Source organism: Anomaloglossus baeobatrachus, chromosome 5, assembly GCF_048569485.1.
Source record: "Anomaloglossus baeobatrachus isolate aAnoBae1 chromosome 5, aAnoBae1.hap1, whole genome shotgun sequence".
Lineage (NCBI taxonomy): Eukaryota > Metazoa > Chordata > Amphibia > Anura > Aromobatidae > Anomaloglossus > Anomaloglossus baeobatrachus.
The window spans coordinates 294,120,836-294,136,084 of record NC_134357.1 but is presented as its reverse complement, the minus strand read 5'-3'; the positions used below and the strand labels follow the sequence as shown (position 1 = coordinate 294,136,084).

The window sequence follows — 15,249 nt, the reverse complement described above, 5'->3', positions numbered from 1 at the left end:
TGTGTGATAGATGTGTTCATGTATGATGTGTGTGTGTGTTTGATTTGTATACCTGTGTGATAGATGTGTTCATGTATGATGTGTGTGTGTGTTTGATTTGTATACCTGTGTGATAGATGTGTTCATGTATGATGTGTGTGTGTGTTTGATTTGTATACCTGTGTGATAGATGTGTTCATGTATGATGTGTGTGTGTGTGTGTTTGATTTGTATACCTGTGTGATAGATGTGTTCATGTATGATGTGTGTGTGTGTTTGATTTGTATACCTGTGTGATAGATGTGTTCATGAATGATGTGTGTGTGTTTGATTTGTATACCTGTGTGATAGATGTGTTCATGTATGATGTGTGATAATTTGTATACCTGTTTGTGTGTGCATGTGAGATAGATGTCTGTGAGAGAGATTCGTGTGTGTGTGTGTGTGTGTGTGTGATGCGTATGCGTGTTAGATAGGTGTGTGAGAGAGAGGTCTGTGAGAAATGTGCGTACATGTGAGATGTGTATGCATGATAGGTGTGTGACATGTGTATACATGTGAGATGTCTGTGTGTGAGTGCTGTGACGTGTATGCACAGTTGTGTGTGTTAGACGTGTGTATATGTATGTGTGATATATATAGCTATATTTTAGATAGATAGATATAGAGGTGTGTATGTGAAAAGATATATTATATCTCATACTACTACTCACATACTGGTCAAAGTAGGAAATAAAATAGGCACATGACTCATTGCTAGACATCTAAGTCCGGTGTGTATACATGCAGATGATGATTTATTTTATTTCTTACTATTAGTATGTCTACTTTTCATGAAGGACCCCCCTCATTTTCCTATGTTTGCATACATATAACCCAGCTAGTACTCAGCAGTAATACTACCCGGCAATACTGTAGCGGCATGGTTCCAGGGCACCTTTCAGCTATGCGCAGTGCTGCTATATATTCCTACGCCATGTGTTGGGACCCTTTCCTCTGAATGGCAGTAACATACATCTGTAGGCCACTGTAGAATGCAGATATTATGGCTGCTTATATATGTGATATACCGGAGCCCTTCTCACTTTCAGCCTTTGCTTGATTTACTATAAATGCTGACTATCTTTCTGGGGAAACGCCGGCGTCATTGTGAAACTGTCGGCATGGAGTGTTGTTGACCATGTTTATGTCGGTCTTCCTAATCTCTCGCCCGTGTGGTCTGGACCCGAGCTGTGTCGCAGGATGCTGATCGTTCGTTGCTTTCTTTTATGTGTTGTTGGCTTTGTTTATAAACATTACAGACCTTTTTCCTATTTTTTTTTTTTCCCCCCCATGTGCCACTCTTGCATGTCATAAAGGTCCCATATGTAGAATATATCCCCATTGCTGATGAAAGCTGTACTGAATTCCGCAGTGACTCGTGGGTGGTTGGAAGGGTTAACCCTCATTGTTATTGTTGTGAGTGGTGTCTCCGCCTCGCTCCGCTGCACACATATATACTGCATGTATATGTAGGCAGGGCCACCTTGCTGAATTCCCTTTGTGTGCCCGCACAATTCGGGGGAGCTGTATATTGTGACAGTGGAGTAAGACCATTGTTTACAGTGATACATGGAGTAGGTGGGGGCAGGGCGCTTTCCTGCCTCTGTAGCTGTGCATTCTGCATATGTTGCATAACAACGACTCGCTGTTTACCAGACAGACGTATTATTTTTATCACACAGATGCCATGTACTATCATTACGTGTCCGTGGGGAGAGAAGTCATGCTCGCTGGCTGGCACACCTTGTATGTTGGGTAATGGTGGCTGTTGTGTTTGTTTACATACAGCACAATGCGTGCACACTTCCCCAGCCGCCGCTTTGTGAGGATTACACACCATCATACATGGGGACAGAGCGCTCCCAGTTATTGTCACCCCCGATCCATGTGAATACATACCTGACGTGTCTGGCTATTGTCTTGGGGCTGCTGACGCAGATTTTCCCGTGATCAGCTGTCACTGCCGCCCGCAATATAATTGCAGCATTGCGATACCTGAAGAGTGAAAGTCACCCGCCAGTCTGACACCACAAAATTCAGCTTGTTCTGGTTACGCTTTGTAGTTTTCTTTAATGAACTTTTGGAATAGAACATGGTTTTGTATGCATATGGCAAAGCAAAACGTATAATTAAATGTATTACTGATGATGACGGCCATGGTTATTTAGTCTGAGGTGCTGGAACGCTCCCTTCCTGTTTCTCCTGCCGCTATAGTGATGTCATTGCCATCCACAAGACAAATGTGGGTTAATGTTCCTTCCACCATGTTATGTGTGCGGACCTCCCATCCCACCTCCTGTATGTGTACACAGTGAGCCGGCCTTTGCATTGCTCAGGGGGTATAGGGTATGAGTTTGGCGTATACCATGTTTATTTTCACACATACATTGCACTCTTTGCTATATGAAGGGTCTAATTCAAGTTTTTTCTTGTCTGTTTAGACTGCTCTCAGCACCTTTTTCCAAGAATCCAATGTACCCAGCGCTCAGCATCATCCGCACATGGTGAGTATTAACCTTCTTTTGGCCCTCGTCTCAGGGGTTAAAGTCAGCCCATGAGAGATCCTGTGTGCGCTGTCCCCGCTGGCAGGAATGCATAGTGCACGACCATGATTCCAGAGGTCCACGGCGGCGTGTAAACACAGCAGGAGCAGCGTGTATCCCCCGCAACAAAATGGCCTCCAGGAAAGCGAGAGCGTGGCAGGATAGACAGCTGCACAAATACATTTATGTATGGTTCACAGCAGTGTACCTGCGCCTTCATCAAGTAGCACTGTTGTGCGGATGGATTCTCAGGTCTATATGTTTTATGCAGCATTTAATGTTTACTTGTTATACACTGAAAGGGTTATTCTCATCTCCAATATCCTTGTAGTGGTAGCAGCAGCTGCTCCAATGAGAAATATAGTACAGTTCTCCTGATATAGCCATGGCTCTTACCTCATGTGCAGGGCATTGCAGCTTAGATATCCATGGTTACGTCCATTCAAATACTGACAGTTGTTCGTGGTTGTAACCATGGATACCTAAGCTGCAATGCCCTGCACATGAAGGGACATGGTTATATCAGGTGAACTACTACATTTCTAATTGGGGATAGGATCTTGTAGATGGGAATACCCCTTTTAAATATTTGGAGAAATTTTACCGAGAACTAAGGATCATCTTTCCATCTTGTGGGGACATTTTGGAACAGCCTAAAACACATATGCAATGAGCAAATTCTTGGACACGAATGTCTGTACACTGAATACATCATACTGTTGTGTAAACGAAAAAAGGAGGGGAGCCAGCACTGCTTATGAATGGCATGCAACAATGAAGAAATAAAAAGTGTAATATTCACAAATTCATTCCTACTGTAACAATTCAATGAGATTTTTTGCAAATGATTGATCAATGATTTGAGCCCCCCTGCCCCGTCACGGCAAATCTCTATAGGGGGGTCCCTAACGCTATATTATAAATAAAATGTTGTGTAAACGGACAGCCGTCTTTGGTGCTAATCTATAGACCCTCTGTGAAGACCTCTTCCTTAACACTAGAAGTCCCAGAGAGGGGTCATTTAACATTTCTACCATTGGAACCCTATGGAGCTCGAAATTTCTGGGACTTCTAGTGTTAAAGGGATTTGCCTGTAAGTACACACTACTGCCATGTTAGTTACAGATGGGGAAAATTGATTTGCCGGCCTCCAGTCCATTGGGCAGGTCTGTGATTGCAGGACAGGAGCCCTGTAAATCTCCTTGCCTCTTTCCGTTCCCAACTCTTCCCTCCATTAGCCAGGCTGGAGTGATGTCATCATTACCGCATGACAAACACAAGACATCACCAAGCTCTGTTAATCACAATAAGATTTGGGAATGCAGGGAGGTAAGAAGAGTAATAGGCTGTCTTCCAGGGGTTAAATGTTCCTGACCTAGTCGATGTTACTGGTTCCTATGAAGTGATTCTTCTGTCGCTAATGATTATGACATATGAAAGCTATCGGAATGGGGGGGGGGGGGGGGTGTACTCTCCCTTATTAGCCTGAATAAGGAACCCATGCAAAAAGTAGCATGCTTGGTTTGCTGATAAAGTCAGTTTAAGATCCTATACTACATGGGGCGCCATGCGATTGGCTTCTTCAGAGATCACAGCTGATCAGTAGTAATGAATGGTGATGAGCGAGCACTAAAATGCCGCTACTCAATTTGAGCTGGTCAGACGCTCGGACGAGCTAGACGTGAGTAACGAGCATTATGGAAAGTCAAAGATTTGGCCTCGCCGGCTCTCCACCCACATACAGCCAGCCATAAACAGAGCAATTCCAAGAGAAAAGAGGGCGAGTGTTTTTTTGGGCCACACTATGTCCGAGAACATTGTTTTATCCTCCGAGACTGTGACTGGCTCTCCCTGCGGTCCCTGCACGCACCATGCAGTGAAGCAAGCCTGGGCATTGTAGCCGTTTCATGGACAAAATATCAGAGCACCTGCGATACTCTGCTGACTTTGGCTTTAGAGACTCGCTTGGCACCCCCCACTGATCAGCTGTTTGAGGGGGACGGTGATTCCAGGCAAGGACCGCAGCCTCTTTACATTGTGGTTTTATATTTGCACATACCATATTTTTTTTAGTGTCTATGCTTTATATTTGGGCTATACCCACCCGGTGTAGTCTCTGAAATTGGCGCTCTTTTACATTTCTATATTGTAGCTTGGAGAACTGCATGCAGGACACACTAAAAAAACGTGATCTTCCTACCTTGCAGCATTTACAAACCAAGGTACTCCCATGCCGCAGATTACCTGGGCAGGAGTAGACCGCAATTGGTGTAGGAATAGATGACTGGAGCGAAGCCAGAAATCCAGGCTTTGTGGCAGGGAGGAAATATTGCTTGCTCTATCCAATGGCTGCCATCCTCTACTGATGAATCTCTTTATGCTAGAGCAGCATAGCTGATTGTAAATGGTTAAAAGAAGAAAGTAATGATGTGTGAATAGCTCATGCCTTTCCACCTTGGAACTTTGCTCACTTTCCAATGACTGTCCTATCTTTATGCACTTTATGGTAGTGATAAGGTTAATCCCATCTCATGTGAAGGGTTTATTGAAGGGCTATGGCACATTATCTATAGCTGAACACACCAGGGTGTTTTTGGTACTGTTAATATCTTTGAAGCATAGCCGGTTCTTAAGGTGGTGTCACACACAGCGACAACGACATCGCTGCTAAGTTGCCATTTTCTGTGACGTAGCAACGACCTCAACAGCGACGTCGCTGTGTGTGACACATAACGATCAGACCCCTGCTGTGAAATCGCAGCTCGCTCCTGAATATTCCAGGTTATTTTTTGATCGCTGCTATCCCGCTGCGCCATGATAAGCTCAGCATCCTTGTGTTTGACACCGCAGCAGCGACTGTCACGACGACACTGAAGGCAGTGACGTAGGACTGAAGGCAGGACAAGGGCGTGTTTTTGCGGTGTATTTTAAAACGCCCCCATGACTCCGATTGGTGGTCACAACAGCGTTCCGATTGGGTAACTTGCCGAAGGCGATAGGCTATGTGCACACGCTGCGTTTTTTTGACGCTGCGTTTTTGTGCGTTTTTGGCCGCTAAAAACGCACAAAAACGCACCTGCGTCGAAAAAACGCGGCAAAAAACGCACGCGTTTTGCCGCGATTTGGTGCGTTTTTTTGCTGCGTTTTGCTGCGTTTTTGCTCACTGCGTCCTTATGCGTTTTTTATCAGTGAACAAAAAAAAAAAAGGTCTGATGTCATTTCCTTCTTCAATGTGTTCTTCATTCTCCACTAGTGTATGCAGAAGAGCAGACAGCTGCAGAACTACAAGGCTCAGCATCCTCGATCCAATAGTGTATGCAGGACAGCAGACAGCAGCTGTCGAACTACAAGGCTCAGCATCCTCCATCCAATAGTGTATGCAGGAGAGCAGACAGCAGCTGTCGAACTACAAGGCTCAGCATCCTCCTTCCAGGACTGTATGCAGGATTTCTTTGCCCCCCCCAAAAAAAAAAATGACGTGGGCTTCGCCATATTTTTGTATGCTAGCCGGGTACAGCAGGCAGGTACGGGCTGCCCCCAACCCCCAGCTGCCTATTTGTACCCGGCTGGGAACCAAAAATATAGGGAAGCCCTTTTTTTTTAAATTATTTCATGAATTTCATGAAATAATTTAAAAAAAAAAATGACGTGGGCTTCGCCCCATTTTTGAGTCCAGCCGGGTACAACTAGGCAGCTGGGGATTGGAATCCACAGTGCAGGGTGCCCATGCTTTCTGGGCACCCCCGCTGTGAATTGCAGTCCCGCAGCCACCCCAGAAAATGGCGCTTTCATAGAAGCGCCATCTTCTGGCGCTGTATCCAACTCTTCCGGCTGCCCTGATGCCGGGTGGCTAGCCAGGTAATAATGGAGTTAGGGCTAGCTGTATATTATCAGCTAGCCCTAAGCCCGAAATTCATGGTGTCACGCCAATATTAGACATGGCCACCATGAATTTCTAGTAAAGATAAAAAAAAAACACAACACAGAAAAATATTTTTATTAGAAAGAAAACACAACACAATTAGTGACTCCATCTTTATTGAAATAAACCCCCCTCCGCAGTAATCCTGGGTTAGGGTCCCGCGCCGTCCAATCAGGATCCAATATCATCTGATCGGTTTGCTGGAAGGCATACCGATCAGATGATGTGTTAGGTTAAAGGATGTGAATCACATGACACATCAGCTGATTGTATAAAAGCCGATTATACAATCAGCTGATGCATCAGTAGAAAAAAAAAAAAAATAATACTCACTTATGTGCTGAATTACCGGCAGCTCCCGGAGCGATGGGGCGGGAGTCTGATCCTGTCCGATCGCTGCAGCAGCTGCCGGTAATCAGGGATGAAGTCTCCTGACGCATCCGCTGATACCGGCCGGGCGCCCGCGTCAGCCCGAGACTCGATCAGCTGATGCGTCAGGTGACTGCATCAGGTGATCCATCGCCAGGTCCTGCAAGCAAGGTCCTGCCCCGGGGAGACTGCACACAGCCGGAGCGGGGGTGGCGATACCGTGACAGGAGCTGGGAGCGGGCATGGCACCGCGAGGCTGCAGACAGGTGAGTATAACTTTTTTTTTTTTTATTCTACTGTTAACTTTTGTTTTTGCAGCCGCTTCCACCTCCCGCCCAGACATGGCGCCGCACGGCAGCATACATGCACAGGACGGGAGGTGGAAGCAGCGGTGACGGTACCGGGAGGATTCATGCTTCTGTCTATACTGACAGAAGGAATCCTCTTCCTGTACACGTCACTTTACTACCCACCTCCTGCGCTTATAGCTGCGTTTTTGGTCTTAGAAACGCACCAAAACGCAGCTATTTGCGTTTCTCATTGCGTCTTTCAACATCCCATTGAACTCAATGGATGAAAAGCGCAGTGAAAAACGCGGGAATAATTGACATGCTGCGTTTTTGTGGTCACCACAAAAACGCAGCTGAAAAAAAACGCTGTGTGGGGACAGCAAAAATGAAAACTCATAGACTTTGCTGGGGAAGCAAAGTCATGCAGTTTTGAGGCCAAAAACGCACCCGAAAAACGCGCAAAAACGCCGCGAAAAACGCACCGTGTGCACATAGCCATACAGTGATTTCATTCTTTAAGTTCCATTCTTTGTTCCATGTAGTAGAGTCTGTCTAGTGTCGCTAGTGTGTCGTTCTTTGTGTCTTCCTTTGTTTGGCACGGTCACCTAATCAGGCGCCGCTGTAGTGATCACCAATCGGAACAGAGGGGCGTGAAAAGAGGCAACACAAAACATGTCTAGGGGTAAACACCACGCCTCTATCGAGGTCTGAGTCGTCGCACAGCGATGCGTGTGACACCGCACAACGACCGTCAAGGTCGCTATGATCGCTGCTCCGTCGCTGCTTAAAATTAATTACATGGTTGACAGCTTACTAGCGATCATCTATGGTCGCTGTTACGTCACAGGAAATGGTGACGTAACAGCGACGTCGTTGTGTGTGTGAACCCAGCTTTAGAGTGGAAACCCACCCTTAGGCTATGTCTTCTCTAGTGGTGGCTATACACCTGTCTGCACAATGCCGATCTCCCTTCCCACCCACCATAAATGTGTATGGATGAGTAAATAGGAATAAATTGGAGGGATTTTTTTTTTTTTGTCCCCCCCCCCCCCCTTTTTGATTGGAGTGGTGGTGGCACATTTATGCTGCCACTCCAGGTGTTCATGGGACTCCCAAAAATGCTTGGCTATCTCTTACAGTTCCAAAATTAATGGCAGCACACGTGTGACGAAACCACTACATGTGATAGTGACTGCAGGTAGGAAGGCTAACTGAACCCACTGAGATCAATAGAATAGGGCTCTCAAATAACTAATCAGATATTTGAACCTCTACTGTGGCTTATTGATATAATTTGCTGTAAAATTCATTTATACCTAACCCCTTTAAGACGCTGTTGTAGGGGTGATCTCATGAACAGAGTTTGATTTTAAAGTTAATCAATAGATGTTGGAATGTACTGTGTAATGGCTGTGTCTGACTGTACAGGGACATGGTCTGATCACACCACATCTCCTGGGCCGGGGACTATGCAAAAGAGTATACAGAGAGCACAGCATGGGATTATAGATGACCTTTTTTATTTTTATTTTTTTTGTCTGAGGTAAAACATTTTCCAGTCGGGGTTGTTTTTATTTATTTATTTATTTTTTTTTGTTTGTTCTTAACCTCAAAGGAAGAATTATTTGAAATCCCATGCTGTAATGTCTGTATACTTTCCCCCTTTCCTCCTGCCCAGGAGATGTGGTATGATCAGACCATGACCCTGCAGAGTCAGACACTGCCATTACACAGTACATAGAGGACATAGCAGGGGCACATATATAAGATTATCTCAGCACAGGAACATTCATTAAAGCGCACCAATCACCAGGATATTCCTATATAACACAAAGCCACTGCTATACTGGCACTATCATGTGGATTCTATATATACCTTTAGTTCTCAGCGCAGATGTATAGGTTTTGAAACACAAGCAAGTAAATGTAAAATGAAGTTTTTTGATTGGCAGCAGGTGCCGAGCAACTAAAGCAGGGGTGGGGTTTGATAGTGGTCCCCCCTCCCCTGTCTGTTCTCCCCTATCTATTGTGTATTCTAATTCCATTATAGAAGGTTGTGGCTATAAATCATGGTGGCTAGAGGGACCTTGCTGACGTCATATCCATGTAACCAGAAGGGGCAGGGCCTCAGCCAACATAGCTGATACCAGGAAGCATCATTATTTTTCTGTTGGCTGAGGCCCGCCCCTTCTGGTCACATGGGTATGACATCAGCAAGGTCCTTCTAGCCCCAACCATTAGTAAAACACTTCTATAATGAAATTGGCATAAATAGATAGGGGGAGAATGGACAGGCAGGGGGGCGGGAATCACTATGAAAACCCACCCCAGCTATCAGCTGGCAATCAAAAAACTGTTCATTTTACAAGCTTTAGTTATGTTTCAAAACCTATACTTTCGAGCTGACCACTAAAGGTATGTATAGACTCAGCCTGATAAAGCCAGTGCTATACTGGCACTATGTTCTATACAAAAATCCTGGTGATTGGTGCGCTTTAAACACATCCAATTGTGGATCATTCTTCCAAGATCAATGGATTAAAATGATCTTTGTTTTTGGGGAAAACCCCCTTTTTAAGTACTTTTAAATAAAAAAAAAAATAAATAAAATGCACTCGCCATATTTTCCTTTTTAGGTATTTAGTTCATTTAAGTACCTAAAGAGAAGCTGTATGGGAATACACCATCAAGAACATACACCCAGAGAATGTTGTGTTTTGGGTGGGGGGGTGGAGTTTAATGAATAACATCTGTCTATGTAGACGTTTATAATTTTCTATAGCCTTTGAGATATAGCTGCATCATTTTTGACAAACCAAAAGCATTGCAAAATGGTGTGTATGCATCTTACACTACCGTTACTAAATATCCTATTAAACAATTCTGTATTAATAAAGCGGTGAGCCCTGTTCAGTATTTGTGTTATGTAGAGAGGCATGGCTACATAATGTTTTCCTTCTTATGCACCTGTCATGTCCTTGCATTATATAGGTTCCCTCTGATATAAGCTTTTCCGCATTGTAAAATAGCTAAAATAATAAAATGAGCAGTTTTTCTCTCTTCCTGGGTTGATTATCCGCTCCCCACCCCTGCTTTTTTTTTTTTTTTGGAGGTCAACGGGACATCACATACAGTGTGCATTACTTCTGTAGCAAATAACTGTGTTCATTGTCTCCTACCTCAGCCCAACCACTGAGTTCAGTGCACATCACTGCTATAGATAATCACTGTCTCTGTGATGTCACCGCTATTGTGATCTAATCTACAGCAGGGATGAGCTCTGTGTGATGTCACCACTATTGTGATCTTCTCTACAGCAGGGATGCGCACTGTCTGTGTGATGTCACCACTATTGTGATCTTATCTACAGCAGGGATGTGCACTGTCTGTGTGATGTCACCACTATTGTGATCTTCTCTACAGCAGGGATGCGCACTGTCTGTGTGATGTCACCACTATTGTGATCTTATGTACAGCAGGGATGCGCACTGTCTGTGTGATGTCACCGTTATTGTGATCTTATGTACAGCAGGGATGCGCACTGTCTGTGTGATGTCACCACTATTGTGATCTTATCTACAGCAGGGATGCGCACTGTCTGTGTGATGTCACCACTATTGTGATCTTATGTACAGCAGGGATGCGCACTGTCTGTGTGATGTCACCACTATTGTGATCTTATCTACAGCAGGGATGTGCACTGTCTGTGTGATGTCACCACTATTGTGATCTTCTCTACAGCAGGGATGCGCACTGTCTGTGTGATGTCACCACTATTGTGATCTTATGTACAGCAGGGATGCGCACTGTCTGTGTGATGTCACCGTTATTGTGATCTTATGTACAGCAGGGATGCGCACTGTCTGTGTGATGTCACCACTATTGTGATCTTATCTACAGCAGGGATGTGCACTGTCTGTGTGATGTCACCACTATTGTGATCTTCTCTACAGCAGGGATGCGCACTGTCTGTGTGATGTCACCACTATTGTGACCTTATGTACAGCAGGGATGCGCACGGTCTGTGTGATGTCACCACTATTGTGATCTTATGTACAGCAGGGATGCGCACTGTCTGTGTGATGTCACCGTTATTGTGATCTTATGTACAGCAGGGATGCGCACTGTCTGTGTGATGTCACCACTATTGTGATCTTATCTACAGCAGGGATGTGCACTGTCTGTGTGATGTCACCACTATTGTGATCTTATCTACAGCAGGGATGCGCACTGTCTGTGTGATGTCACCACTATTGTGATCTTATGTACAGCAGGGATGCGCACTGTCTGTGTGATGTCACCACTATTGTGATCTTCTCTACAGCAGGGATGCGCACTGTCTGTGTGATGTCACCACTATTGTGACCTTATGTACAGCAGGGATGCGCACGGTCTGTGTGATGTCACCACTATTGTGATCTTATGTACAGCAGGGATGCGCACTGTCTGTGTGATGTCACCACTATTGTGATCTTATGTACAGCAGGGATGCGCACTGTCTGTGTGATGTCACCGTTATTGTGATCTTATGTACAGCAGGGATGCGCACTGTCTGTGTGATGTCACCACTATTGTGATCTTATCTACAGCAGGGATGTGCACTGTCTGTGTGATGTCACCACTATTGTGATCTTATCTACAGCAGGGATGCGCACTGTCTGTGTGATGTCACCACTATTGTGATCTTATCTACAGCAGGGATGCACACTGTCTGTGTGATGTCACCGCTATTGTGATCTTATGTACAGCAGAGATGCGCACTGTCTGTGTGATGTCACCGCTATTGTGATCTTATGTACAGCAGGGATGCGCACTGTCTGTGTGATGTCACCGTTATTGTGATCTTATGTACAGCAGGGATGCGCACTGTCTGTGTGATGTCACCGCTATTGTGATCTTATCTACAGCAGGGATGCGCACTGTCTGTGTGATGTCACTGCTATTATGATCTTATCTACAGCAGGGATGTGCACTGTCTGTGTGATGTCACCACTATTGTGATCTTATGTACAGCAGGGATGCGCACTCTGTGTGATGTCACCACTATTGTGATCTTATGTACAGCAGGGATGCGCACTGTCTGTGTGATGTCACTGCTATTGTGATCTTATGTACAGCAGGGATGTGCACTGTCTGTGTGATGTCACCACTATTGTGATCTTATCTACAGCAGGGATGCGCACTGTCTGTGTGATGTCACTGCTGCCGTGATCTTATCTACAGCAGGGATGCGCACTGTCTGTGTGATGTCACCACTATTGTGATCTTATGTACAGCAGGGATGCGCACTCTGTGTGATGTCACCACTATTGTGATCTTATGTACAGCAGGGATGCGCACTGTCTGTGTGATGTCACTGCTGCCGTGATCTTATGTACAGCAGGGATGCGCACTGTCTGTGTGATGTCACTGCTATTGTGATCTTATGTACAGCAGGGATGTGCACTGTCTGTGTGATGTCACCACTATTGTGATCTTATGTACAGCAGGGATGCGCACTGTCTGTGTGATGTCACCACTATTGTGACCTTATGTACAGCAGGGATGCGCACGGTCTGTGTGATGTCACCACTATTGTGATCTTATGTACAGCAGGGATGCGCACCGTCTGTGTGATGTCACCACTATTGTGATCTTATCTACAGCAGGGATGTGCACTGTCTGTGTGATGTCACCACTATTGTGATCTTATCTACAGCAGGGATGCACACTGTCTGTGTGATGTCACCGCTATTGTGATCTTATGTACAGCAGGGATGCGCACTGTCTGTGTGATGTCACCGTTATTGTGATCTTATCTACAGCAGGGATGCGCACTGTCTGTGTGATGTCACCGCTATTATGATCTTATCTACAGCAGGGATGCGCACTGTCTGTGTGATGTCACCGCTATTATGATCTTATGTACAGCAGGGATGTGCACTGTCTGTGTGATGTCACCGCTATTGTGATCTTATCTACAGCAGGGATGTGCACTGTCTGTGTGATGTCACCACTATTGTGATCTTATGTACAGCAGGGATGCGCACTGTCTGTGTGATGTCACCGTTATTGTGATCTTATGTACAGTAGGGATGTGCACTGTCTGTGTGATGTCACCGTTATTGTGATTTTATGTACAGTAGGGATGTGCACTGTCTGTGTGATGTCACTGCTATTGTGATCTTATGTACAGCAGGGATGCGCACTCTGTGTGATGTCACCACTATTGTGATCTTATGTACAGCAGGGATGCGCACTGTCTGTGTGATGTCACTGCTGCCGTGATCTTATGTACAGCAGGGATGTGCACTGTCTGTGTGATGTCACCGCTATTGTGATCTTATGTACAGCAGGGATGTGCACTGTCTGTGTGATGTCACCGTTATTGTGATCTTATGTACAGCAGGGATGCGCACTGTCTGTGTGATGTCACTGCTGCCGTGATCTTATCTACAGCAGGGATGCGCACTGTCTGTGTGATGTCACCGCTATTGTGATCTTATGTACAGCAGGGATGCGCACTGTCTGTGTGATGTCACCGCTATTGTGATCTTATCTACAGCAGGGATGCGCACTCTGTGTGATGTCACCACTATTGTGATCTTATGTACAGCAGGGATGCGCACTGTCTGTGTGATGTCACTGCTGCCGTGATCTTATCTACAGCAGGGATGCGCACTGTCTGTGTGATGTCACCACTATTGTGATCTTATCTACAGCAGGGATGCGCACTGTCTGTGATGTCACCACTATTGTGATCTTATGTACAGCAGGGATGTGCACTGTCTGTGTGATGTCACCGTTATTGTGATCTTATGTACAGCAGGGATGTGCACTGTCTGTGTGATGTCACTGCTGCCGTGATCTTATGTACAGCAGGGATGCGCACTGTCTGTGTGATGTCACTGCTGCCGTGACCTTAGTGCGCATCCCTGCTGTACATGTCTGTGTGATGTCACCGCTATTGTGATCTTATCTACAGCAGGGATGCGCACTGTCTGTGTTATGTCACCACTATTGTGATCTTATGTACAGCAGGGATGCGCACTGTCTGTGTGATGTCACCACTATTGTGATCTTATGTACAGCAGGGATGCGCACTGTCTGTGTGATGTCACTGCTGCCGTGATCTTATCTACAGCAGGGATGCGCACTGTGTGTGTGATGTCACTGCTGCCGTGATCTTATCTACAGCAGGGATGCGCACTGTCTGTGTGATGTCACCACTATTGTGATCTTATCTACAGCAGGGATGTGCACTGTCTGTGTGATGTCACCGCTATTGTGATCTTATGTATAGCAGGGATGCGCACTGTCTGTGTGATGTCACCGCTATTGTGATCTTATGTACAGCAGGGATGCGCACGGTCTGTGTGATGTCACCACTATTGTGATCTTATGTACAGCAGGGATGCGCACTGTCTGTGTGATGTCACCGCTATTGTGATCTTATCTACAGCAGGGATGCGCACGGTCTGTGTGATGTCACCACTATTGTGATCTTATCTACAGCAGGGATGCGCACTGTCTGTGTGATGTCACCACTATTGTGATCTTATCTACAGCAGGGATGTGCACTGTCTGTGTGATGTCACTGCTGCCGTGATCTTATGTACAGCAGGGATGCGCACGGTCTGTGTGATGTCACTGCTGCCGTGACCTTATGTACAGCAGGGATGCGCACTGTCTGTGTGATGTCACCGCTATTGTGATCTTATCTACAGCAGGGATGCGCACTGTCTGTGTTATGTCACCACTATTGTGATCTTATGTACAGCAGGGATGCGCACTGTCTGTGTGATGTCACCACTATTGTGATCTTATGTACAGCAGGGATGCGCACGGTCTGTGTGATGTCACCACTATTGTGATCTGATCTACAGCAGGGATGCGCACTGTCTGTGTGATGTCACTGCTGCCGTGATCTTATCTACAGCAGGGATGCGCACTGTCTGTGTGATGTCGCCACTATTGTGATCTTATGTACAGTAGGGATGTGCACTGTCTGTGTGATGTCACTGCTGCCGTGACCTTATGTACAGCAGGGATGCGCACTGTCTGTGTGATGTCACCGCTATTGTGATCTTATGTACAGCAGGGATGCGCACGGTCTGTGTGATGT

General features: G+C 45.7%; 1 protein-coding gene across 1 annotated transcript in view; it reads left to right on the top strand.

The window, feature by feature from the left end:
- UBALD2 (UBA like domain containing 2) overlaps positions 1 to 15,249 on the top strand; it is a 35,654-nt gene that overhangs the window by 1,895 nt on the left and 18,510 nt on the right. The window contains exon 2 of the mRNA XM_075349582.1: positions 2,463 to 2,525. Within this exon, the coding sequence (XP_075205697.1) occupies positions 2,463 to 2,525 (63 nt within the window). The remainder of the gene's footprint in view (positions 1 to 2,462; positions 2,526 to 15,249) is intronic.